This window comes from Rhinopithecus roxellana, chromosome 16 (assembly GCF_007565055.1).
Source record: "Rhinopithecus roxellana isolate Shanxi Qingling chromosome 16, ASM756505v1, whole genome shotgun sequence".
NCBI lineage: Eukaryota > Metazoa > Chordata > Mammalia > Primates > Cercopithecidae > Rhinopithecus > Rhinopithecus roxellana.
Genome location: NC_044564.1, coordinates 16,784,609 through 16,811,042, shown reverse-complemented (window position 1 = coordinate 16,811,042; position 26,434 = coordinate 16,784,609). Strand labels below are relative to the sequence as shown.

The window sequence follows — 26,434 nt, the reverse complement described above, 5'->3', positions numbered from 1 at the left end:
GTGGCTCACGCCTGTAATCCCAGCACTTTGGGAAGCCGGGGTGGGTGGATCACAAGGTCAGGAGTTCAAGACCAGCCTGCCCAAGATGGTGAAACCCTGTCTCTACTAAAAATACCAAAATTAGCCAGGCGTGGTGGTGGCAACCTGTAATCCCAGCTACTTGAGAGTCTGAGGCAGAGAATTGCTTGAACCCAGGAGGCCGAGGTTGCAGTGAGCTGAGATGGTGCCACTGCACTCCAGCCTGGGCGACAGAGCGAGACTCTCTCCAAAAAGGAATCCATGTTTCATAAGCCCTGAGGTGGGATGGAGCAGGGCTAGTTTGAGGATGTGAAATCTCAGTGCGGCTAGAGAATGGGGAGGGGAAGCGGGGGGAGGGGCTGGCAGGGACCCCCAGTGCCATGTCGGGGGTCTGAATTTCTCTCCAGGACAGTGGAAGCCACAGAAGGTTAGAAGTGGGGGAATTGGCAAGATCATATCTGTGTTTTATAACAATTCCTCTGGCTCCCAGTGAGGAATGCATGGGGGGCTGGAGGCAGGGAGGCCAGTTTCCTGGACTTGGGGTGGCAGTAGAGCTGGGGAGAGGTGACAGCTTGGCCACTGAAGGAGTGAGAGGGAGTTTAGCAGCCTGAGGCCAGCTGACAGACGGAACGGGCTATGAGCTTCGGACCTTTCTACCACCCAACAGTTAATAAAGAGAGGCCATCTGGGCTGGGTGCCAGGGCCCCTTCTGCACAATGGGCCATGCCAACTGGGTAAACAGAGGTAGATACATGATATTCCTTAAAAACAAAATCCTGATTCATTCACACTCCTTGCTGTTTACTGGAGGTGTTTGTTTTTTTTCTCCTGGTCTATTTCAGGTTTGACAGGTTTGTGGGGAGAGCAGAACTGGGACTCTGTGCCAACTGGGAGGGAGAGGGACTCAGGGGGAGAGAAAGGGCCCCTCCTTCTTCCTACAGGACTAGGAAGGGGTCTTGGGCTGGGCTCCTGAGGAATGCTTCTGGGCAAATTGCTTTCCTTTTCTGGGTCTCGGTCCAAGCTCTGGTTCTGACCGTCTGAACCCTCCCTTTCAAAGCCAAATATTATTATTCTTTGCCCTTGGGTCCCTGCTTCCAAATATGCTTGAGGGTGTGGTGGGGAGGGGAGGGGCGGGGCAGCTTTGCAGGGAGGCCGTGGGCAGAAGCCACTTCCAGAGAAAGGCCTGATGAATCAGGAGCTGTAGGTGGCATTCTCTGTTCAAGAGGGGCAGGCCCAGCAGATGGGCAGGGAGAACCTTTCCTCTCTGCTCCAGATGCACACCATTGCCACCCTCTGTCCACAGCTCTGGCATTTTCCACCAGGTTCTGGGGCCTGAGCCAAGAAAAGGGGGTGGGAGCCCCTGGTGAATAGAGACAGCATCCAGAGTCCTAGATAAAGGACAGATATCTCCCCGCCTTGCAGATTTCAGAAATCCTTGCTATAGAAAGAGCTCTTACAAATCAATAAGAAAAAGATAGACATTCCCCCAGAAAGGCAGCCAGAGGATATCAGTTTTAAAAACCACAAATAGCCAGGCTGGATGCAGTGGCTCATACCTGTAATCCCAGCACTTTGGGAGACCGAGGCAGGCAGATCATTTGAGGTCAGGAGTTAGAGACCAGCCTGGCCAACATGGCAAAACCCCATTTCTACTAAAAATACAAAAATTAGCTGGGCATGGTGGCAGGTGCCTATAATCCCAGCTACTCGGGAAGCTGAGGTAGAAGAGTTGCTTGAACCCAGGAGGTGGAGATTTCAGTGAGCAGAGATCGTGCCACCGTACTCTAGCCTGGGCAACAGAACGAGACCCTGTCTCAAAAAAATAAAAAATAAAAATAAAACCCACAAATGGCCACTAAATGTGTTAAAAGATTCTTCCATTTACTCAAAACTAACAAGGGGACATCCAAATGGCCTCCAGCGTAAGGGCAGGAGTTTCCAGCATTTTAGAGTTGAGAAATTCTCTGATGTCAAACTTCCTGGAATCCTTCATAGTGCTGATGACGATGTTTATTTTTCTTTCCTTGAAAAAAAAAAAAGGGGGCAAATAACTTCATTCCTTCCCCACCCAAAGACTATAACTTTTTTTATTACAAGAATTGATTTATTAACATATAGCATAGAGAGTTGAGTATGTTTAAAGAGCTTTACAATCTTTCCAGAGTGAAAAAAAAAAATTCTGTTCTGTATGCTCAAGTTGTCTCCCCATCTGGGGTCCCACCAGTCCATGCCAGGGCCCATCCCTCCTTCCCTGCAGGAAGTCCTAGATCAGCCATCTGGCTTGGGCCCCACAAGGACTCACCTTGCTGCCTTTTGCTCACTCACACCTTTACCTGTCACATCTTCTCTGTGCCTACCTGTCCCAGTGTTTGAACAAGGATTGCTGTATGCATACGATGGAATATATACATACATATGTACATACATATATATATGTATATATAAAAAGAGGCAAGATCTCATTCTGTCACCCAGGCTGGAGTGCAGTGGCGAGATCATAGCTCACTGCAGCCTCAAACTCCTGGGCTCAAGGTCTTCCTGCTTTGGCCTTCTAGTAGCTGGGACTACAAGCATGCACGACCATGCCCAGCTAATTTTTTAAAAAAATTATTTACTGCGGGGTCTCGCTCTGTTGCCCATGCTGGTCTCAAACTCCTGGCCTCAAGCGATCCTCCTGCCTCAGCTTCCCAAAGTGCTGGCATTACGAGTGTGAGCCACCGTGCCCAGCCTGATTATCATTTAAAAAAAAAAAAAAACATGGCAACAATTTATTCAACTATAAAATGGGCTTTATCGTTCCTACCCCAGAAGCTGTGAGGACGGTAGGAGGCAGAAAAGCCCTTGGCGTGACACCTGTTCTGTGGTCCATCTCCATAAACGGCAGCTCTTCCTGAACCTTCTTCAAGCAGGCTCCTTCTTGCCAGTCAGGTCCCAAAGCATCATCTCCTCCTACCTAGACCACTTTCCTAGATGGCATCCCACCCCAACCCCACTTGTCACCCTATCCCATCTTAATGTTTATTACTCTCTGATGTCATTTTATTTATTTGTTGTATTTTTTTCCCCCAGCATAAGACTATAACCTCTATGAAGACGAGGATCGTGACTTTCTTGCATACTGATATATCTCCAATACCTAGAATAGCATCCAACACATAGTAGGTGCTTTCATATTTATTTTTTCACTTTAAAATAAATGGCGGCTCACACCTGTAATCCCAGCACTTTGGGAGGCTTAGGCGGGAGGATCCCTTGAGCCCAGGAGTTGGAGACCAGCCTGGGCAGCATGGTGAGATCCCATCTCTATGAAAAACATTTTTTTTAATTAGCTGGGTGGGGTAGCCCAAGGGTGAGCCTGGAGGATGCTTTGAGCCCAGGAGGCCAAGGCTGCACTGAGTCCATGTTCGCACCACTGCATTCCAGCTTGGGCAACAGAGAGAGACCTCGTCTCAAAAATAAAAATAAAACAAACTTTGTTGAAGTATAATTTTGATATAATAAAATGCATCCGTTTGATGCATCTGCACAGTTTGATAAATTTCGATAAACATGTACTGTTACCAACACCTCAGTCAAGACATAGGACCATTTTTATCCCCCTAAAGTTCCCTCCAGATTTTTTTGCCATCAATTCTCCTTCACCTCACCCCTAGACAAGGCATTTTTTTTTGGTGTGAAATGAATGAATCTTGAATTGTCAGGGACTGGCCCCAGATTTGCGGAGAGCTATTCACATAAGTGCATAGCACCCTACTGTTTACAATGCCTTTCACTTTCTTTCTTTCTTTCTTTTTTTTTTTTTTTTTTGAGACGGAGTCTCGCTCTGTCACCCAGGCTGGAGTGCAGTGGTGCGCTCTTGGCTCACTGCAACCTCCACCTCCCGGGTTCAAGTGATTCTTTTGCCTCAGCCTTCTGAGCAGCTGGGACTACAGGCACGTGCCACCATGCCCAGCTAACTTTTGCATTTTTAGTAGAGATGGAGTTTTACCATATTGGCCAGGCTGGTCTCGAACTCCTGATCTCGTGATCTGCCCGCCTCAGCCTCCCAAAGTGCTAGGATTACAGGCATGAGCCACTGTACCCGGCCGCCTTTCCACTTTCATCTCATGTGCCTCTCACATATGAGGCCATGGATGGTCAGATGGATTAGGTGACATGTGACAGAAGGTCTCCAAAGCAAGAGGAGACCTTCTGGATGCTCAGGTTGCCTCCCTATCTGGGGTCCCACCCTGGGCCAGGGTGGAACCCGTCCCTGGGCCAGGGGCCTCACATGGTAGGGAGGCTGTGGGTGTTCCAGGCTTGGGTGTGCCATGAAGGCTGGGGAAAGGTCGCTGTGGCCCCATCTCTACCCAATCTGGCCTAGGTCTCCAGCCCAGCCGAGAAGATGCCTCTGGTGTCCAGATGCCAGCTAGCACCAACTAGCTCCAGCTTACTCCTCCCTGAGCAGAACAGATCCTACAGTTTGGGCTATGGGAAAAATGAAACGAAGTTATCAGCATCACTTGCTTCTGGTTGCGCAGAGAGAATCAGACACTGGGTGCCAGAAGACTTGACCTTTGGCCGGGTTCTCCCTCTGCCTCACTGTGTGCCCTTAGCAAGTCACTTTCTCTCTCTGGGCCTCAGTTTCCACCTCTATAAAAGGAAACTAGTGATCTCTGCCAGCATGACTTCAACTCCACCTGATGATGACTCTTTGACGCATGAATGCATCCTGTGCTTCAAAGGCCGGGCCCCTGCCCATGCTGTCCCCACTCCTTGGAATGCTGTTTCTCAATATCTGCTGTCAAAAGTCTTGTTTTTCAACTTCCAGTTCTGTTCCTACCCTCTCTGTGATTTCCCTTAAAACAGAATGTTCTGCTCCTTTCTCAAGCTTCTCTAAGCTCTTGAGGGCAGGGACTATGAATAATAGGATGACACGTTCTGTTTATTGAGAGATGATGGACCCTGGTGCCAGGCACTATGCTGGGCATTTTGTTAATATCATTTAACCCTCCCCCAAAAAGCGTCATTCTCTTTTGACAGACAAGGTAGTTGAAGTTCAAAGAGGTAATGTCACTTGTCCAGGGTCACAGAGGGGAGGGCAGCTTGGGCTTCCTCCTCTTTTCACCCCCAGCATCTAGCAGAGGGCCTGACACACAGGTGTTGACCACCCTTGCTGAATGACTGGTAAGTGACTGAATGCGTGAATGAACACCTGCATCACTTTAATCCATTTCAAACCTACCTCCTGTGGTGTGCACAGGCCTGAAGTACAGGTGCTCAGCAAATTTAACTGTTATCATCATCACTTCCTGCCTTATGCCACAGTTACACTAAGAGCTGTCCAATAACAGGGTGAAATGCATGAGAGAAGTGGTGAGTGCTTAGTTACCAGGGGTCAACAAGCAGAAAGTGGATGGCCTTGTCCAGGTGCAGATCAGGAGATCTGAGCACCAGCAGCCAAGGAAGGATTGAGATCTGGGGATTCCTCTTGTTAACTTGACTGTCTCCCCTGCCAGCTTGGGATGTGAAACACATTCCCCTGGCACTGTGACCCACCCATGCCCAGCCCCACAGGCTGGTGCCATGTCGGTCTCCAGGTTTTGATTCCGGTAGTCTTTTGCAAACTGTAAAGTACTACTGCTTTTTCCTTTTCTGATTTGCTCTGTCCCTAAAGCCGCCTCCCGCGTGAAATGTCCATATGCTGGGCCTGAGGCAAGCCCGCCTAGCACTGGGGCGGGGGTGCCTTCGGGCCAGAGCCTTCCCCATCCCCTTCCTACAGCCATTGTGCAAGACCGGCCGGCACACCTTCTGGGGCAGGTCGAATCAAGGCCAGGGAACTTCCTGAGCGCGGACAGTGGCGGGAGGGGGACTGGGGGGGGGGCAGGGAGCACTGTTCAGGGAAGAGGAGGGGGCGAACGCCGAATTCCAGTCCGTAGATCCAGGCGTCCCCTGCCAGTGCCCCACATCCTCCTCGGAGCGATTCTTTTCCCTCGCGGGCAGGGTTGGGGAGGGGAGGGGGGTGACACTCAGGCTGGAGTCCCTCAGAGCACCCCCAGCTTTTCAGATGCCCGCACCAGCCCCGTCTCTTTCTCTGCTTAGGTACAGGGCGGGTACACTCTCCGCGCGTCTCTCCGCGGTCTCCCTTTCTGGGACCTTCTCTTTGTCTCCGTCTCCAGGGCGGTCCCGGCGTCCCCGGCCCCTGTGCCCCGCCCGCCCGAGGCAGAGGAGGGGGCGGGGCATACGGAGCGGGCCCTGGAGGGGCTGGGTGGGGCGCAGGGGTACAGGACCGAGGGCGGGGCGGGGTGGGGCTCGGCGGGCGCAGGGGTGCAGGGCAGCGGGCGGGGAGGGGGCGGGGTTGCCCTGCGGGGGCGTGGCCTGGTGGGGCGGGGCGCAGGGGTGCAGGGCCGAGGGCGGGGAGGGGGCCAAGGCTGCCCGCGGGTGGGACGGGGCCGGACCGGGAGCGGAGCCGGAGCGGAAGCCGCAGCCGGGCGTCGGGAGCGGCGGGAGCGGGGGAAGCAGGGCGGGCCGGGCTCCATGGCGCCAGCGGCGTCCGCCTGAGCAGCGCGGGCAACAGCAGCGGCGTCGGCCGGATCCGGCCGCGACGACTCCTGGCCATGGGAGACGTGCTGTCCACACACCTGGACGACGCCCGGCGCCAGCACATCGCAGGTGAGGGTCGCGCAGCGCCACGCGCGCCCAGGGTCCCGCCAGAACCCCCGGACCACGCCCCCGCCCCGGCCAGCAGTCGGCGCCGGGGCCGGGAGCTCCGGGAGTCAGGCCGGGCGGGTGGGAGCCGCCAGGGAGCGCGCCCAGCGTCAGAGCTCGTTCCCTCCGAGCCTGGGCGCCCCTTCCCGCGCTCTTCTGAGCGCCACCTTTCCCCGCTCAAGGGGACTCGGAACCCCTTCTGTCCCGGAACCCCTTCGGATCCCGGGCTTGGCGGACCCTCAGCCTACAACCCCTGGCCGAGCTGGGACAGGGGTCGCAGCCTGCCACCCACCCTTGACTGTCCCCGCCCAGAAGCGTTCCAAGCCCGTCCGCTATCAGCTTTGGGATCTCCCTGACCCAGCCAGCGCGCGCTCACCTTTCTCCCCAGCCGTCCCGTCCCCGGCTCTGCCGGGCCCCAGCCCTGGTACACGTGGCGGAGGCTTCCTGAGGACGGGCCCATGAAGGCCCGGGACTGATCCTGGGGAGCGGGGCCAGGGATGGATAGGGCGCCCCGGAGGCGGTGGGGTTCCATGTCCTTTGGCTCAGACAGCAGGCTGCCTCTGCCAGCAGCAGGGGCCAGGGGACTGGTCACCAGAGTGGGGGGCCCTCAGGGCCAGTCGCCAGCCTCTTCAACCCCGTCCTTCAGCCAACCCTGCTCTCAGCCTATTACTGAACAGTGGCCACTTCTTCCAAGGACAGCTGTCCCCAAGGCTCCTGGGGAAGCCGGAGCTGCAGTGGAGGCCTGGGTTCCTTTTCCCCACAGACTCTGGAGAAGGTGGAGATAGGATGAGGATCTCGGCTGCCTGAGAAACTCTTCTCTGGCCGAGCTCTCCTGGCTGGTGGAGCTGCCCTGGGTGGAATCCCAGCATTTGCTCCCCAGACATCAGTCCTGTACACCTTGGTTTTCTCCTCTTTGAAATGGGGTCAGTGCTTTCTTCCTTATTAATGAGTTGTTGGGAGGCTTATGTGAAGTAACTCATATGGCTTGCTTAGCACAGAGCCTGGCATCAGAGAGGCATTTATACGTGGGATGACGGTTCAGGTGGGTTGCCCCTCACTGTCTAGTGGGCCCTGAGCACCGCGTCTGCCTGCACTTATTTTTGTGTCCTGTAGAATTTCACCACCGTGTTCTCCACGCTCCTTTGAGAGCAAGAAGCCCTGAGAGCAGCGGCCAGGTGTCCTTTAACTCCATGTCTCCAGGGCCGCACCCATGCTGGGCACCAGGGAGGTGCTGGGGAGGTCTGCCAAATGACTGTGGTCCTGGGCCAAGTCCTAAGGCCAGAGTCCCTCCCTTTTTCTAGGCCTGGGGCTGGCTGGGCACAGGGGTGATTGGGGTGATGTGCAAATGAATCGGACCCTCTCTAGCCTCTCACCAGTGTGGGGTTAAGTCCTGGAAAGCCTCCTTGTAGGACCAGGTCCGGACTCAGGGAGGAGGAAGGGCCAGGGCGGAGCCTTCCTGTCCCCTCCCTGTCACAGCAGCCTCCTGGGGCTCTGTAACAGTCCCTCCATTCAGGACCTCCTGTTGAGGCCCCTCGAGTGGCCTGGGTGGGGTGTGCCATGCGTTCGGTGGGGTTTTTCCTCTCCCCATACTCAGTGCTGGGCCTCCCTGTCTTCCTGTCTCCTGGGCTGAGAATTGCCAGCCCACCCTCTCTCCCCTGGCATGTTACAGGGGAGTGGACTGAGACCACAGAAGGTGAAGTGTCCTTTACTGGAGAGGGTTGGATTTGTTTTCTGGGTACCAGGCTGGGTGGAAGAAAGTTGTGCCCACTCAGAGCCTGCTGGTCTCTCTCTTCTCCACACTTCAGTGCTATTTATAACCCTCTTTAAACGCCTCGAATTCCTGGTCCAGACTCACCTGAGGAGAGTTCCTGATGTGGAGGGGTGGGGTGTTGGAAGGGGGCAGCCGGGAAGCCTCCTAGCCTCCTCCATAGGAAGTGAACTGCCTTAGAAATCTCTGCTGGAAGGGAATGAGGGCGTGTATTTGCCGCCTCCAGTGATCCAGGCACCCTCTTCACCCCACCCAAGGAGCAGTAGGTACTCTCAAAGCCGGCAATTAAAATTCCAGAGCCCTCCCTACCTGAGGCCTTGTTCTCTGCCCCAGTAGAAATGTCAGAGTTAGAGACATCGCTTCCCATACTGCTCTGAGCTCCCAGGCCTGTTAGGGTTCCGAGGTTTGACCTGTAGCTTTGTGTCCGCCCCAAGCAGGTAAGCAGGTGAATGCCAGCCTGCCTGCAAGTCCTGGCAAAGGTCAGGCGTGCTCCCGGCCACGGTGCTGTTTTGCTGCCACGGCACCTTTCATCCTGGGATTTCAAAGCCCCTGGCAAGCAGAGGCTTGTTTCCACATCAGGAGCCCTGCGGGGCTGGTGGCAGGATGACTCCCGCCTCCTTACACGAGGGAGTGTGCGGGGAGGAAGAAGCCCTGGCCCGGGAGCTGGGAGGCCTCAGGATCCTTGGGCAGGCCACTTCCTCTCCCTGGGTCTCAGTTTCCCTAGTTGTGAACCGAAGTGGGTGGGCTACTCGATGGCTGAAGTCCCTTTCAGCTCTGAGGGTCTAACAATCCCAAATTTTCCCCACAAATCTCCCCCAGACTGAAGCCAGCTCAAGGTCCCAATATAACTTCTGCAACCTTGGAGTATCATTTTTTTTTTTTCTGAGACAGGGTCTTGCTCTGTCACCCAGGCTGGAGTGCAGTGGCATCATCATAGCTAACTGCAGCCTTGACCTCCTGGGCTCAAGTGATCCTCCCACCTCAGCCTCCCAAGTAGCTGGGACTACAGGCATGCGCCACCATGCCGAGCTAATTTGTGTGTGTGTGTGTGAGGCAGGGTCTCCCTACGTTGCCCAGGCTGGTCTTGAACTCCTGGGCTCAAGCAATCCTCCTTTGAGATCAAGCAAGTCTCCTCTGGGAGCCTTGGCCTCCCAAAGTGCTAGGATTACAGGTGTGAGCTTCCTGCCCCTCAGCTAACATCTTTTTATTTTTTTGGAGACAGAGTCTCACTCTCTCTCCCAGGTTGGAGTCCAGTGGCACAATCTCAGCCCACTGCAACCTCCACCTCCTGGGTTCAAGCGATTCTTCTGCCTCAGCCCTCTGTTACAGGTACGCACCACCATGCTCGACTGATTTTTGTATTTTTAGTGGAGATGGGGATTTCACCATACTGGTCAGGCTGGTCTTGAACTCCTGACCTCAGGTGATCTGCCCTTCTCAGCCTCCCAAAGTGCCAAGATTACAGGTGTGAACCACCACACCCAGTCAAAAATAACAGCTTTATTGAGGCATAATTCACCTACCATACAATTCATCCACCTAAAGTGTACACTTCAGTGGTTTTTAGTATATTCACAGAATTGCACAACCTTTGCTATCGTCAAAGTTGGAGCGTTTTCATCAGCCCTGAAAGAAACCCCTTATTCTTACTCCCTTAGTAGTTGCTCCTGTTTCCTCCTAGTCCCTCCTAACTCTAGGCAACCACTGAACATTTTGTCTAATTGCAAAAGTAATGTATGCACAGGCCAGGCGTCGTGGCTCACACCTGTAATCTCAGCACTTTGGGAGGCTGAGGAGGGTGGATTGCTTGAACTGGGGAGTTCAAGACCAGCCTGGGCAACATGGCAAAGCCCCTGTCTCTAGTAAAAATACAAAACATTAGCCGGGCATGATCATGTGTGCCTGTGGTTCCAGCTACACGGGAGGCTGAGGTGGAAGGATTGCCTGAGCAAAAGTAACACATGCACAAACAATTTAGGAGGGTAAAATAAAAAACAAAAGCACCCTCCATCTTTCTCCCTTAAATCTCACTTCCCAGAAGAAGTCACTTAAGTGTGGTGTGTCACCGTTTCCAAACCTACCTCTCTTTCTACATGCTCATAATAGCCTGGTTTATAAAAAGAGATTTTTTTTTTTTTTTTTTTTTTTTTTTTTTGAGATGAAGTCTCACTTTGTCGCTCAGGCTAGAGTGCAGTGGCAAGATCTCAGCTCACTGCAACCTCCGTCTCCCAGGTTCAAGCAGTTCTCCTGCCCCAGTCTCTTGAGTAGCTGGGATTACAGGCGTGCACCATCATGCCCAGATAATTTTTGTATTTTTAGCAGAGACAGTTTCACCATGTTGGCCAGGCTGGTCTCAAACTCCTGACCTCAGGTGATCCACCCACCTCGACCTCCCAAAGTGCTGGGATTACAGGTGTGAGCCACTGCGCCCGACCTATAAAAAGAGATCTTACTCAATGCTTCTGTGGTTTGATTTTTTTCACTTGGTAAACTGGTGGACATCTTTCTGTGTCAGAACACACAAGACTACCTCATTCTTTTGGTGAGTTCGTTTCTGTGCATGGATGCTTCATTTAACCAGCCCCTTGTGAATGGTCATTTGGGTTGTTCCCAGCATTTTGCTAGTACTCATAGTGCTGCTTGAACCTGCTGGTACAAACCTGGTAATGTTCCAGTATCAGAGAGGCCCTGAAATAGAACTCCTGGGTCATTTTTTTTTTTCTTTTTGAGACGGAGTCTCGCTTTGTAGCCCAGGCAGGAGTGCAGTGGCATGATCTCGGCTCATTGCCACCTCTGCCTCCTGGGTTCAAGCAATTCTCCTGTCTCAGCCTCCTGAGTAGCTGGGACTACAGGCGCCCACCACCACGCCTGGCTAATTTTTGTTTTTTGTTTTTTGTTTTTTTGAGACGGAGTCTCGCTCTGTCATCCAGGCTGGAGTGCAGTGGCTGGATCTCAGCTCACTGCAAGCTCCGCCTCCCAGGTTTATGCCATTCTCCTGCCTCAGGCTCCTGAGTACCTGGGACTACAGGCGCCTGCCACCTCGCCTGGCTAGTTTTTTGTATTTTTTAGTAGAGACGGGGTTTCACCGTGTTAGCCAGGATGGTCTCGATCTCCTGACCTAGTGATCTGCCTGTCTCAGCCTCCCAAAGTGCTGGAATTAAAGGCTTGAGCCACCGCACCTGGCCTAATTTTTGTATTTTTAGTAGAGACAGGGTTTCACCATATTGGTCAAGCTGGTCTCGAACTCTTGACCTCAGGTGATACACCTGCCTCTGCCTGCCAAAGTGCTGGGATTACAGGCGTGAGCCACCAAGCCTGGCCTGGGTCACCTTTTGATAGACGGACACATAGCCTTTAAGAAGGCAGCAGACGTTTGACACTGTCCTGCCAAGGTGGACCTTAGCATTGAGCATTTTCCTCCTTTTGACAACCAGATATGAGAAGGGTGTCTTAATTATTTATTGAGCAAAACAAATAATGCCTTTTTCCAAAGTTATTTTAAAAACGTACCTCTCTTCTGGGTGTGGTGACTCACGCCTATGATTCCAGCACTTTGGGAGACCGAGGCAGGCGGATCACCTGAAGTCAAGAGTTTGAGACTAGCCGGGCAAACATGATGAAACCCCGTCTCTACTAAAAAAATTAGCCAGGCCTGGTGGTGCGTGCGTATAGTCCCAGCTATTTGGGAAGCTGAGGCACAGGAATCGCTTGAACCCGGGAGGCGGAGGTTGCAGTGAGACAAGATCGTGCCATTGCGCTCCAGCCTGGGTGACAGAGTGAGACTCTTGTCTCAAAAAAAAAAAAAAAAAAAAACTGCCTCTCAACATTTGGGAAGTGGCTGTAGGTGCCAAGAGTGAAGGGATGGAGGGGTTCCACCTTTTGCCACCCCTCACCCTGCTATGTGGCTTCCTCATTGCTCCCCTGGACTTTGCAGAGAGACCAGGCTGGCCGGAAGCAGTGCCTGGGCCCGGGCTGCTGCCCTTAGCCAAGGTCTGGGTCAGCCCCTGGGGGTGAAGCATCTGAGGATGCTGGTGTCTCTCTGTTGAGTCTTACATAACATGCTTTTGTTGGCTTTGACCCTGCCTTCCCCTCCATCCAGCCTCCTCTAGTTCCCCCGACTCTGTTCCTTTCCCACTGCTGGGGCCTGAGTGCCGGCCTCGCCTACTCGGAGCTGCTCCAGCCTCCTCGGAGCCTCTAGTCCTTCCCACACACACTGCCAAAGAGACCTTTCTAAACCCACGCTGGGCCATGGCTGCCCTCCCTGCTGTCTGAGGAGTGAAGTGGAAAAACAGGAATAGGAACCATTCACCCGCCATCCTGCGATAACCACTTCATCCTCTGGAGGTACTTCCCTTCTGTGGCGATCATTACACTTTGCTGAGACCAAAGTTTCTGTCTCGCTTCTTTCACTACGTGATTTATAATAAACGTCTCTCCCAGGTCATTAAAACCTCCCTGGAAGCATCCCCAAAGGCTTCATTTTATTCTATTTGAAAATGTCCCTCTGTCCTCAAATAGATAATCAGGCTCAGGGTGATAACTGTAAAGATTAGCAACGGTTTAACTGAGGACTTGCTATGTGCCAAGCCTTCCTTTGTCTGTATTATCTCATTGAATCCGCACCTCAGTGGCAGGCTTGGACTGAGTAGTCCAAGGCCTTAGCTGTTTAAACCACGTTCCACTATGACTATGTTGTCCGTGGTGTCCAGATTGGGTAGGGGGACACTGAAAGAGGCCTCCTAGAGAGGTAAGCTTTTGGAGGTGGGGAAAGGAAGTGGGAGGAGGAGCCAAGTGGGAATACAGCAGCTCGTGTCAGACTGCCTCCCATAGGTTGCACAAATCTATCCCACCCATCATTACTCAGTCTGAGACTCACAGCCTCTGACCAGCCCCGTTCTCCTTCCCTGCGCCCACCCCCCTCCTTCCCCACGGGCAGAGCTCATGACTCACTCCACCCCGGGCTCCTGCAAGCATCATCCTGCGGTTGCAGAAATTCCTGCACTGCTTTTTCCTTCCCCTGCCCCACCCCATCCACTTCTGTGCTGGAGGAAGAAGGCTGTTGTGTAGACGCTGCTGGGCAGAGGTTTAAGGAAGGAGTCAGGGCAGATGCCTAGGTTTAAAACCCGTAAGGGTGGAGCAAAGCCATTCTCTTCTCCTGGTAGAATCTTAGGGCCTGAGTCATGGAAGGCTACAATCTTTTGATCTCACAGATTTTAAAACTGGAAGAACAGGAAGTGTCCACCCCCTGGGACTGGTCCTGTTTTTTTGGAGCTGGGCTGCTTCTGGCCCACAGAGGTGAAGGGGCCTGCCTGGTGACATAGTGGATGGTGAGCCTGAAGAAGCAGGGAGCCCAGAGGTTTTGGGGAAGGCTTTCCAGTCAGACTGCTTGGATTCGAGTCCTGGCTCTGCCACTGGATGGACTGGTGTCTGGGGGCAAGTCAGTCACCCTTTCTGAGCCTCACAGCCTTCCTTCCATGAGGATGATAGTTCTGGCATCTCGAGGTGTGAGGGTCAAGTCCCCTGGTTGGTGCAGAACAGTGTTGGTGGGAGGTGACAATATGTGAGTGGTAGCTGTTATGATTGTGACTTTATTGAGCTAACTTGACACCCAGGGAGATGTGTCTGGTCCGTCTGTGGCCTCATGCACCCCCTGCTCCCTGCCATGTGCTCCAGGAAGTTGACATGACCCACTCCCTTCCTAGGCAGCCCTAAATATGAGAACCTTCTTCCCTTCCAAGGTCAGAGGAGCACCAGCCTGTGGCCCTGGACACCTGGGGTATTTAGCGAGTTCTTGGAGGGCAGTGGGATGGGGCTATGGTTCTAGCAAGGTCAGTCACTCGGCAGCAGCATCCACTCTGTGCCTGGCATTTGGCAGTGCACAGAGGAAAAGGGTGAGAAGATGGATGGGAACATGCTCCCTCCTTGCCCACCCATGTGTCAAGAACAAGGCTTGTAAGCCTGAAGCCTGGTCCCATTGACCACTTGCTATGTGACTCTGGACCCAATGGCCATGCCTCTCTGTGCCTTTTTTCCCCATCTGTGACCTCAAGGCCAGTATCTACTCTTGGGAATTCTCTGCCTCTGAAAACTCTTTTGTAGGGGTCTGAAGATGCCTTCCAAAGGCAGGGCTGGATGACTTCTATGTAGAAATAGATGTGCATGCCTGTGAGACCATCAAGGTGTGTGATGAGCTCTGGCCCCTGACACACATAGTCCTTATTTCTTGTATTAATTCAATCAATAGTTATTGAACACCTACTGTGTGCCCGGCGCTGTGCTGGGCACCAGGGACACGCAGCTGCACAATCACATGGTGCCTGCCTGCGTGTGCTTCCTGGCTGGCCGTCCCTCCTCAGGGCAAGCAGTTTACCCAAAGGGAAAGGCCTTCCTCGGGAAGGTGTAAGAGAGACTGGCCTGGGGTGGGCCAGTCCTGCTGGGACTCAGGATGGGGGAGGTAGAGGGAACCACAAGGGCTGGTCTTAGAAAGGAGGGGCTTTTGTCCTGAGGGTCCTGGGGAGGCCTTGGGGGCATTTTCAGGCAGAAGTGGCACCGGTAGGTCAGCTGTAAGTGTGGATGGGAGGAGGTGAACCCCGTGGTGAGAGGAACTGGACCTGCATGGGTGGGGGTCAGGTGCAGTGAGGGACATGTGTGTACAGAGAGGTGGCGTGGCCAGGCCTCAGTGATGGTGCTGTGCAGGGCTGGGGCGAGCTGATGTCCGTGACTCTTGGCTACAGGGAAACCTGTCCAGATTCTGTAGGTTGTTTTATCAAGGCAGACCTCCAACCACTGGTCTTGCAGCCTCCGCTCCCACTCTTCCAGTAACAGGAAACTCACTCCCTTCCCAGGCAGCCCTGAAAATGAGAACCTTCTTCCCCTCCAAGGGCAGAGTAGAAAGAGGCCGGGAGTCGGAGGACCTGGTTTTGAGATGCTGTCAGGACTGCCCTGTCGTTTGGCAGCTGCCCTCCCTTCTCTGGACCTCAAATTCCTCATCTGTAAAGTGGGCACAACAGTATCCCAGGCGCCCGAGGCTGTTGTGTAGGGTCGATGAGATGATGTGGCTGGAGCTCTTCACGCTCAGGGAACATCAGCTCCTGGTTCATCCGCTGTTACTGTTATGTGTGGCTCACACAGGACATTGGCCAAGGGAGGCCCTCCTCTTGCAGACCGGAAATGCTGTGTGTTGGCCTGAGTGCTGGGTGGAGGGTCCACGTGCAGGCGTGGAGGCCCAAGGGGTAACTGGGCGTCCAGGAGGCAAGGAAGAATGAACTGTGGTTTGCAAAGTGCAGACCCCACTTTCCCACCCGTCTGTCTGTGGCCAAGCCAACTGCAGCTGCCATCCGTCTTTCCCATGCCCCATGCTGAGCAGAACTATTTGCATCCAGCTGAATTTGTGAAGCTTAGCACCTTCTAGAAAAGGAGCCCCTTGGGAAGAAGCCGCCCACCCACTCGTGCTCCACTCACCTCTGATTTATTCCACCTGCCAGGAGCCACTGGTAGGTGTGGGCTAGGAGGCAGGCTCCCCAGGATGGGTGCCTGGCAACCTCTGGCAAGCCCTTTCTTCTCTCTGTGCCTCCTCCTCACTTTGCCTATCTGTGCAAGGGGCATGCCCTTCCAGCTCTGACCTCCTGGGAACCTGTGGGCCTTAGGTTGCACTAAAGGCACAGAGCAGGTGCAGCACCTCCATATTGTAGGAGGCCATCTTGCCGTTGAAGGAAGAGCTTGCTCTGAAAGCTGTCCTGTGCCTGACCTGAGCTGGGAACTGGGGACGAAGCAGTGACATGAGCCCTGATCTCGTGGAACTCATGCCAGCCAAGAAGGTTCCATCGTGCTGGATGTGCTGTGGCTCATGGTACAAAGTCTGTGGATCTTTATGTTTCCCGGAGTGTATGTTGGTTTCGACACTCAGGCGGCCCATCTCAAGAGGCAGTGTGTCTGGTCTTGACCTGGTGGCAGTATGCTTCCGCCAGTGAAAGCCGTGTGGCCTTTGGCACACAGCTCTCCTCCTTGGAGGTCCAGCTGCCGCTAAGATGGGACTGGTGGTCCCTGCCTTTGGGCTGGGTGAAGGTTCTGGGATGTGCACTACGCAGTTCCTGGCCTGTGCAGGGTGCCCAGTAAATGGCAGTTGCATTTTTGCTGAGTTCTTAGGGAAGCTGTGTGTCATTTGCCTGGCCTGTCAGAGATTTAAGGGGTGATTCAGGCATCTAGAGGAGGAGGGAGCTGACAATTGCACTTCTGTTTTGCTTTTCGTTTTTGCTTTTTTTGAGTGCAGTGTTCTCTGGGAGGCGAAGGGTAGAAAAGAGAGCTGGGTTTGAGCTTTGGGACGGGCAGGCCTCGTGGGCTGGGGGTGTCTGCCTCTCACCCAGCCCTGCCTTGATTTTTGAGGTGCTGATGAGAAGTGTCTGCTTTTCCTTTCCAGGCCCAGACCCCTCCTCCTCCTAGCCCTGGAGGACCCCATGAGCTCCTTTAACCAATCCCCTCCTTTTTCTCATGCCCGAGTAAACTGAGGCCCAGGAAGAGGAAGGGACATGCCTATGCTCTCAGGGGCAGCAGAGCTTGGCTGGAACCCAGGGCCTTGACCCCAGCATGAAGCTTTTCCCTCTCCGACTTCTTCCTCCTGCCCCGCGCACCCGTGCAGGGCCCCAGATGGCAAGGGATGGTCAGGGAAGGAGTGATTGGGCCGGGTGGGGCTGCAGAACTTATAATTATGAAAACTGGGTAAACAAACAAGCTCTCCGGGAGAGCAGCAAGCCCTGTGGGGGCCTCACAGATGGGCCTGTGTCCGAGGAGCCAGCCCAGGCCTGTCTGTGCACAGACAGTGAGGGGCTGTGTTGGACTTAAAAAGCCAAAGCCACACTCCCCTCCCACCCCCACTCCTGTATTTCAGGCCGCCAGGAAAAGGGGAGGGGGAAAGGGGCAGCCCCTCCTTCCAAGGGGATAGGGTCTGACCCCTTAGGACTCTCCTGGGGTCAGCTCTCCTGGCCCAGCTTGGGGCAGTCACAGCTCACTGTGTGACCTCAAGGGGCGTCTCTCTCTGGGCCTCAGTTCTCCATCTTTAGAGTGGAGGTGACCCCATCTCTCAAGGAGGGTGGCAGGGTGGGGAAAGATTTGAGCCAACTATTTGAATACACTGAGCCCTTTCTCTCACCCTGACCCGAGGCCAACTGGGATCTCAGAAACTCTTCATTTCTCTCTGGTCAGAGGCAGGGGCCCCTCTTGGAGCAGAGGAGTGACTTTCTCAGTGACCTGAGAGCTGGCCTGGTCCTGGGAGACCAAACCTCCAATCCCGGCCCGGCTAGAGCAGGCTGCCCAGCTCAGCTTTCCTGTCTTCCTGCTGAGACTGTGGCAGAATCTGAGAGGAGCTGTTTCTGGTGCCTGCCCTGCAGGCTGGGGGCTGGGTGGCTTGCCCTGCTTGGAGGCCCCCGGGTGGAGCCTGGCAGACTTCCTGTGCAGTTGGGGCTGAGCCCCCGCCCTCCCTCCCCTCTTCCTGCAGTCCCCTGTGTGGTTTCTGGGAATCCAACTCCGTAGATGGGAGGCCAGTCCAGCTTCAGACCTCTGTGGCCTTGAGTGAACTGCCTCTCCTCCAGGCCTCAGTTTCCCCCATGGTTCAATGGAGGGGTTGGGTAAGAGCCTCTGGTAGTAGAGTGACCTTGCTACTAACCCTGTGTCACCCTCCTTCAGACTGACCCTTCCAGGCTGCCCTGTGTCCTCAAGGTCAATTCCAGACCCTGAAGTGCCCTCACAGACTGAGCCCTGCAGCCAGTAGCCCCACTCCTGGCAGGCTGGATCAGACTTTTCCTCTGAGCTCCCACAGCCCCTTGGCCACCTGTGTGTACCTGTAGCGCTTCTCACATGATTGTGATTCTTTTTTGTTTTTGTTTTTGAGACAGGGTCTTGCACTATTGCCCAGGCTGGAGTACAGTATTGCAATCATAGCTTACTGCAGCCTTGACCCTCGGGCTCCAGCAATCCTTCTGCCTCAGTCTTCCCAGTAGCTGGGATCCCAGGTGTGCACCATCACATGGGGCTAATTTATTTTTATATTTTGTATAGGCAGAGTCTTTCTGTGTTACCCAGGCTGGTCTCAAACTCCTGAGCTAAGCAGTCCTCCTGCCTGGCCTCCCAAAGTGCTGGGATCACCGGTGTTTGAGTCACCATGCCCAGCCCATGGTTGTGATTCTTTTTTTTTTTTTTTTTTGAGACGTTGTCTTGCTCTGTCACCCAGGCTGGAGTGCAGTGGCGCGATCTCGGCTCACCACAAGTTCCGCCTCCTGGGTTCATGCCATTCTCCTGCCTCAGCCTCCTGAGTAGCTGGGACTACAGGCGCCCGCCACCACGCCCGGCTAATTTATTTTTGTATTTTTAGTAGAGACGGGGTTTCACCGTGTTAGCCAGGATGGTCTTGATCTCCTGACCTCATGATCCGCCTGCCTCGGCCTCCCAAAGTGCTGGGATTACAGGCGTGAGCCACCGCGCCCGGCCCCATGGTTGTGATTCTAATTCCCATCTATGATACAAGTACCTGAGGGCTCACTCACCTTGGGCTCCCCTGAGGCAGACAGGTGGCCTCACAGCTCAGACTTGCTCCACCAGCAGCTGAACAAGTGCCACTAGGTCAGGTGCCGTGACACTTTATGCCTTAGTTTCATTAGCTGTAAAATGGGCATGATAATACTTCTAACCCACTGGATTGTAAAGGTTATTAAAAAATTATGTGTGTAAAGCACAAGAAATACTCAGGAGTCAATAACTGTAATGAACATTTGTTAGTGCAAATTGTTTTAGTTCCCTAGCAGGAACGAATGAATGGATGCATGCCATCGCAAGGTCCTACATCCTGGGAGCATGGGGATCCCAAAGCTCTCTGGATGAAGGGCCTGGTAGGTGCAGAATGTGTGTGTGTGTGGTTGGTGGGGGTGGTTACAGAGGGAAAGGGCAGATGTGGGAGGGGTTTGGAGTGGTGAGTTTCCCCCTGCCCTTGTGGAAGGAGTGGTTTGGGCCCCTCTGTGTCTCAGACCCGCAGACACGAAGCCGTGTGGCCATCCACAACTTCCTTCCTCCTGCCTGTATTCCTCGAAGCATGACTCACTGGCTTTGAGCCCTTCATTCTTGTCCTTGAGCCCCGAGGGTGAGGCGGGTAGAGAGTCTTTCTTGGATTGACCGGCTCTCTCTCTGGGTTCCTCTCTATTCCTGGCCTTCTGCAGCTTCTGAGCGTGACAGGCAGGGATGGAGGGGTGGGGGTAGGGCAGGGTGGACACCTGGGCCCTGGTCTTGGTGACCCCCTGTGTGTCAGGCCTGGGGCGGGCACCCACTGAGGGTCCACCCAGGGCTTGGATCTGAGCTGGTGCGGCTGAAACAGCCTAGTCAGTCTCACCCTGGTTCTGCCCTTGTAGAGCTCCTGGCTGGTCAGGAGACACACCGAACAATTACCACTCAGTCATTAATTAAAATCATTACCAGAGGGCAAATTGCTATAAAGAAATGGCCAGTCTTCCCTGGGAGCTCACGTGTCCCGGGATCTCCACAGCTGTGGTTAGCTTTCCTGTCACAGAAGAGGAAACACAGCCCTCCGAGTGGGAAAGGGAGCAGGTTCAGCTCTGTGGCAAGTCCTGTGCCCACCTGGGGCCTCAGGATCTCATCACCGGTCTTAGATGTGTGCTGTTCGAGTGATCTGCCTGCCTTGGCCTCCCAAAGTTCTGGGATTACAGACGTGAGCTGCCACTCCTCACTCTAAGGTGTGCTGTTCAGGAGGCCCGGGGTCTGCCACTGGCCCCCCATGGTTCTGGGTGGGTGGGCTGGCATGGGGATTTTAGCCTGGGGACTGTGGAACCGCAGTGAGAGCTGGGTTTGTTGTCCTGAATCCCTCCTTTGTGTGTCCCTAGACGGAACTATGGGGTCTGGAAACTGCTGTGACTGAAGTATTAGGACCTTCTAAAGGCTAGGCAGGAAATGGGGGCTGGCAAGGGTGGTCGTCCCCCTCCGCACTCCCACCACCAATACACAGGACAGCAAAAAGGTGGCCCAAAGCCCTGGGAGAAACCCACCCCCACATTTCACATCTAGAATGTACCCCATTAGGTAACAAAATGGTTACATTACAGCCTGGGGGATGTAATGGAAACAATGTATTAGCAGGCATGTTCAGTGGCGTAATATGTAGCCATTAAAAGTGATGATTCCGTTTTGTATGTCTGAAAGTGTGTATGTTTGTATAGGCATAGAACAAAATAAGGAAAGAAATTCACCAAAATAGAAATAGAGGTTATTTTGGGGTGGCAGGATAATGGATTATTTAAACTTTTTCATTCTCTTCTGATTTTTGTTGTTGTTATTGTTGTTTATTTTTTGTTTTTTTTTTTTTTTACAGCGAGCGTGTTAAATCAAAAAGAATAACCTGGCTGGATGCGGTGGTTCAGGCCTGTAATCCCAGCACTTTGGTGGCTCACGCCTGTAATCCTGGCACTTTGGGAGGCTGAGGTGGGCAGATCACCTGAGGTCAGGAGTTTGAGACCAGCCTGGCCAACATGATGAAACCCCGTCTCTACTAAAAATACAAAAATTGACCGGGCATGGGGGCACGCGCCTGTGGTCCCAGCTACTCAAGAGGCTGAGGCAGGAGGATTGCTTTAACCTGGGAGGCTGAGGTTGTGGTGAGCCAAGATCATGCCATTGCACTCCAGCCTGGGTGACAGAGTGAGACCCTGTCTCAAAAAGCAAAAAAAAGAAAAAGAAAAAGAAAAAGAATAACCCTATTGACTGTATTTAGTGGAACAATTTGATTCCTGTCTGACTTCAGAATCTAAGCCATGCTGGCTTGACTGGAGCCCCAAGGGGTTGCAAGCACAGGACAGGCTCCAGAGAGGGGAAGAGGGAAGGAAAAATTCTGGAAGTGGGGTGTTTGAGCTGAATCTCCGAGGACAGGAGGGATTTTAGCTAGCAGAGTTGGGGTAAGCGTGAGTCGAGGGCATGGCCTGGCATAGACCCTTGCTTATCCAAGGTGGGGAGGTGAGCATAATCTTGAGTGCCAGGCAAAGGGACTGGGGAGTGGGGAGTCCTTCTCATGAACACTTGTTAACTGGACTTTAGAACGAGGACTCAATTTCTGTGACAAGGGCATGGAGAGCAACAAACTTGTGTTAGGTAGGCTTTTTCTGTGTGCCCAGCCTCTGAGCCCCCAGTGGCTGTGAGCAGATAGGATTGTGGTAGTTTAGCCCAGAGATGGCAGATGGATTCCACAAATGAGGAGTCTCTCTCCGTGATGAGTGCTGAAGGCTGGGCGTGGGTGGGGGCATTGGGGTGGTGAGGAGTGGTTGGGTACCATCCAACTGGGAAAGCCTATGGCCCATCAGACCTCCAGTCCAGAGGTGTCCCTGCTAATTAAAAACAATTAGCCAGGCATGGTGGCACAAGCCTGTAGTCCCAGCTACTTGGGAGGCTGACGTGGGAGGATTGCTTGAGCCTAGGAGGTTGAGGCTGCAATTAGCTGGATCATGCTACTGCTCTCTAGCCTGGGCAACAGAGCAAGATAGGGCTCCAGGCCAGACAGAGCTCCAGTTCCCCAGGGTAATATGCATGGGATGCTGGTACCTGGCACAGAACTTGGGTGGCCAAAGGCATGCGCTGCATGAGGCTGAGCATGAGGACTCCATTCTGCTGTGCTTAGGGCTTCCCTTTTGCCTGTCTCCATGACGACCTCAGCTCTCTGCTTCTCCTTACCCATCTGTAGCATGGGGATGGTTGCAGCTACCTTTAAGAGGGTTGTTGTGAGCTTTATGCCAGGGCCACCCCTGGTACCTGGCACACAGCAAATACTCAGGAAGAATTTCTGTCCTTGGGGTTCAGTCCCCCGCCAGGGAACTCCTTCCCTACTGGAGGAGCCTCAGCAGCCTGAACTTGATGGCCAAGATGGTATTAGATCAGGTTGCTTGGCAGTGAGCTCTGACCTCCCCCTCAGACCCACTGTGGCTCCCACCTGCCAACATCTGCCAAAGGTCAGGTTCTCACAGGTCTGGAGGCTTGACCTTTCAACTTTGAGCTTCCCCAGTCTTCCCTCTTTATTATTTTTCCCCCTTTATTATTATTGTTCTTGTTACATAAGCAATATCTAGTGGTCAAAGAAAATTAGAAAATACAGATATTGGGAAGAAAATGAAAATCACCAATAATCCTACCACCCAGAAAAGACTTTCAGGCACCTTCCTGATACATAATTTGTTCTTCTACCTTAATAGTGGGAGTGGACCTCCTCCTTGTTGAATGGATATAAAATATTCCATTATGGCTGGGCGAGGTGGCTCATGCCTGTAATCCCAGCATTTTGGGAGGCTGAGACAGGCGGATCACCTGAGGTCAGGAGTTGGAGACCAGCCTGGCCAACGTGGTGAAACCCCGTCTCTACTTAAAATACAAAAATTAGCTGGGTGTGGTGGTGCGTGCCTGTAATCTCAGCTACTCGGGAGGCTGATCCAGGAGAATCGCTTGAACCTGGGAGGCAGAGGTTGCGGTGAGCCAAGATCACGCCACTGTACTAAAGACTCTGTCTCAAAAACAAACAAACAAACAAAAGAATATTCCATTACGCCTCAATAGTCTGTATTTTAACTTACTCAGCCAAAGCCTTATTGCCAGGCAGTTAGACTTTTTCTGTTTTTCTTTTTTTGTTTGTTTCTTTTTGAGATGGCATCTTGCTCTGTTGCCCAGGCTTGAGAGCAGTAGCACCATCATGGCCAACTGCAGCCTCAGTCTCCTGGGCTCAAGCAATCCTCCCACCTCAGCCTCCCAAGTAGCTGGGACTACAGGCTTGTGCCACCATGCCTGGCTAATTTTTTTTTTTTTTTTTGAGATGGAGTCTCACTCTGTCGCCCAGGCTGGAGTACAGTGGCGCGATCTCGGCTCACCGCAAGCTCCGCCTCCCAGGTTCACACCATTCTCCTACCTCAGCCTCTCGAGTAGCTGGGACTACAGGCGTCTGCCACCACGCCCGGCTAATTTTTTTGTATTTTTATTACGGATAGAGTTTCACCGTGTTAGCCAGGATGATCTCGATCTCCTGACCTCGTGATCCGCCTGCCTGGGCCTCCCAAAGTGCTGGGATTACAGGCCGTGAGCCACCATGCCCAGCCTAATTTTTAAAAAAAATTTTCTGTAGAGATGGATTCTAACTTTGTTGTCCAGACTGGTCTGAAACTCCTGGCCTCAAGTGATCCTCCTGCCTCAGCCTCCCAAACTGCTGGGATTACAGGCATGAGCCATGGCGTCCAGCTCTATTTTTTCTTGTTGTAAACAGTGCTGTGTTGGAAAGCTTAAATCAATTAATGGGATTAATCCATTGATTTCACATGGTTTGAGAGCCTTCTCTGGTCAGTGTCAGGCCGTGTGCTGGGACTGGGGAGGCGGCCATGGTCCTCGCCCTCCTGGGGACCCCTGTCTGGGGAAGACAGACCCAGCATGGCACACCAGCAGAGGTGGGGGCTTAGAGCATCTTTGGGAGCCAGGGAGCAGCCCCAACCCAGACCTGCAGAGTCATGGGAGGCCCAGCTGAGGACACCTGCAGCTGGTGACCTGAGGGTGGGGCAAGCCCTGCACCTGCTTCTGACCGAGCTCATGGGAGGGGACCTCTCAGGTGAGCCACAAAGGATACAGGCGGAGAGTTACAGGCAGAGGGCAGCTCTGCAGAGGCCCAGAGCAGAGGCAGCATGGGCTTTGAGGGAACCAAAACTTCCCAGAGATCGGTGCTGTGGTTCTTGCCAGCCTGGCAGCAGCTCCCATGTGCATGATACTGTGGTAGTTTTTTTTCTCTTTCTTTCTTTCCTTTCCTTTCTTTCCTTCCTTTCCTCCCTTCCCTTCCCCTCCCCCCTCCCCCCTCCCCCTCTTCCCTTCCTTTCCCTTCCCTTCCCTACCCTTCCTTTTCTTTCTTTTTTTTTTTGGAGTTTTGCTCTTGTTGCCCAGGCTGGAGTGCAGTGGCGCAGTCTCGGCTCACTGCAACCTCTGTCTCCTGGGTTCTAGTGATTCTCCTGCCTCAGTCTCCCAAGTAGCTGGGACTATGGGCGTGTACCACCATGCCCAGCTAATTTTGTATATATATATTTATTTATTTATTTTCTAGACAGAGTCTCTCTCTGTCGCCCAGGCTGGAGTGCAATGGCGTGATCACTGCTCACTGCAATCTCCGCTTCCCAGGTTCAAGTGATTCTCCTGCCTCAGCCTCCCGAGTAGCTGGGATTACAGTGACCCACCACCATACCCGGCTAATTTTTGTTTTTTTAGTAGAGATGGGGTTTCACCATGTTGGCCAAGCTAGTCTCGAAATCCTGATCTCAGGTGATCTGCCTGTCTCGGCCTCCCAAAGTGGTGGGAGTACAGATGTGAGCCACGGCATCCTGCCAATTTTGTATTTTTAGTAGAGACGGGGTTTCTCTATGTTGGCCAGGCTGATCTCCAACTTCTGTCCTCAGGTGACCCACCCACCTCGGCCTCCCAAAGTGTTGGGATTACAGGCATGAGCCACCGCACCCAGCCTGTAGTTTTTTTTTCAAAGTGCCGTTCCATCTGTCCCTTTGTGGGGCGGGGATCACTGGCTTCCCTTTTCTTAATGGGGACACAGAAGCAGAGTGACGTGTGTGCCCCAGGGGAGTGGCTGGCAGACCCAGGCCTTTCACCGGCCCAGCACACAGGGGACAGGGGGTTGAAGTGCAGGATCCGCCAGCTCTGGTTTCCCAGCTCTTTGCAGGTGCCGGATCATTTGACAGGATCCAAGCAGGGAGAGCACGCAGAGGATCTGAGCTTAGGTGACTGCCTTAGTTTCCATGACGGGGTGGTGACCTTTTCTGCTACTGATGTGTGACCTTGACCTGGCCCAGCCCCAAACCCAGCCCCATCTTTGCAGGAAGGGTCCTGCCTCTTGGGCCGTACTGGGATTGGAGAGGCCCTGGTTTATATGGACCTTGGGGGCTGGGAAGTATCTGTCCCCAAGCTAGAGTTTAACCTTTCTGGGAAAATGCCATCCTCCTCTGGTGTCTTAACATGCCCGGGAGACTGAACTGCAGAGCTCCGGTCTAATGTCACACAGTCAGGGGATAAAATATATACGTGCAAAGTGCTGTGCTAGGTGTTGGGCATATGTTATGAGTGAGACAGACAGGGTCCCTGCCCTCCTAGGGCAAATGGGGACGGAACAATGAAGTGTTAAAGCAAAGTTGTGCTAATGACTAACAGAGGGGTCTGACCTGTGTGAGTGAGCTGGCAACAGTTAGGGAAAGTGCTTTTCAGCACCCTGGGCTGGTGGCTGGGACTCAGGCCAGTTCTATCAAAGCTTAATTGTGGGCTCCTCTGGGACTCCCAATGTGTGGGGAAGGAGTGTTGTCTCATGTCCCAGGTGGAGGGCATTGGGGTGTTGAGGGCTCAGCACCATGGTGTCCAGTCCCTTCACGGTACAGGGAGGAGACAGGGAGCCAGGAAGGGTGAGGGGCTTGTGTAGGGTCACTCAGCAACAGTCAGGTACCCAGACTCGGGGCCCAGTGCTCTTAGCCCTGCATCACCACCCCATTTCACTGGCCAGTGATGGGGAGACATTGAGGCGGTCCCCACTCACCCTCAAGGGACTCCCCCGGGGAAGCGAACCAAGACCACAGGGCCCATTGGCTGCACAGGGTCTCTCAGGGAGCACAAATGGGTTCACGCAGGCACCTGAGACAGACAATGGGAGGCTGGCAGGGCTGGGAGGGGAGCCGTTCTCCCACCTCCCCTTCTGGCCCCCTCTGGAGCCTGAGGACACCTGCAGCTGGTAACCTCAGGGTAGGGCAAGCCCTGCACCTGCTGCTGGCCAAGCTTACAGCACAGATCAAGGGAGTCTTGTTATTTGAATAAACTTTCCTTCTATCCATGTAAAGGGTCCCTGGCATTCCAGCCTGGGATTGGGTTTCCTCTGACGCAGCAGCAAGCACACGAGTGGGTTTTCATATTGGC

General features: G+C 53.5%; 1 protein-coding gene and 1 long non-coding RNA gene across 2 annotated transcripts in view; one reads left to right on the top strand and one right to left on the bottom strand.

Moving 5' to 3' along the window:
* Positions 1-1,878: 1,878 nt before the first annotated feature.
* On the bottom strand, positions 1,879-8,664 carry LOC115893965. The gene is made up of 2 exons (XR_004054012.1): positions 8,561-8,664; positions 1,879-2,041 (listed from the first exon to the last, which is right to left on the bottom strand). It is a non-coding gene; the product is annotated as an uncharacterized LOC115893965 (long non-coding RNA).
* Positions 6,387-26,434, top strand: part of NIBAN2 (niban apoptosis regulator 2) — a 65,099-nt gene continuing 45,051 nt past the window's right edge. Inside the window, exon 1 of the mRNA XM_010367840.2 lies at positions 6,387-6,669. Coding sequence (XP_010366142.1) covers positions 6,615-6,669 — 55 coding nt within the window. The 5' untranslated portion in view covers positions 6,387-6,614. The remainder of the gene's footprint in view (positions 6,670-26,434) is intronic.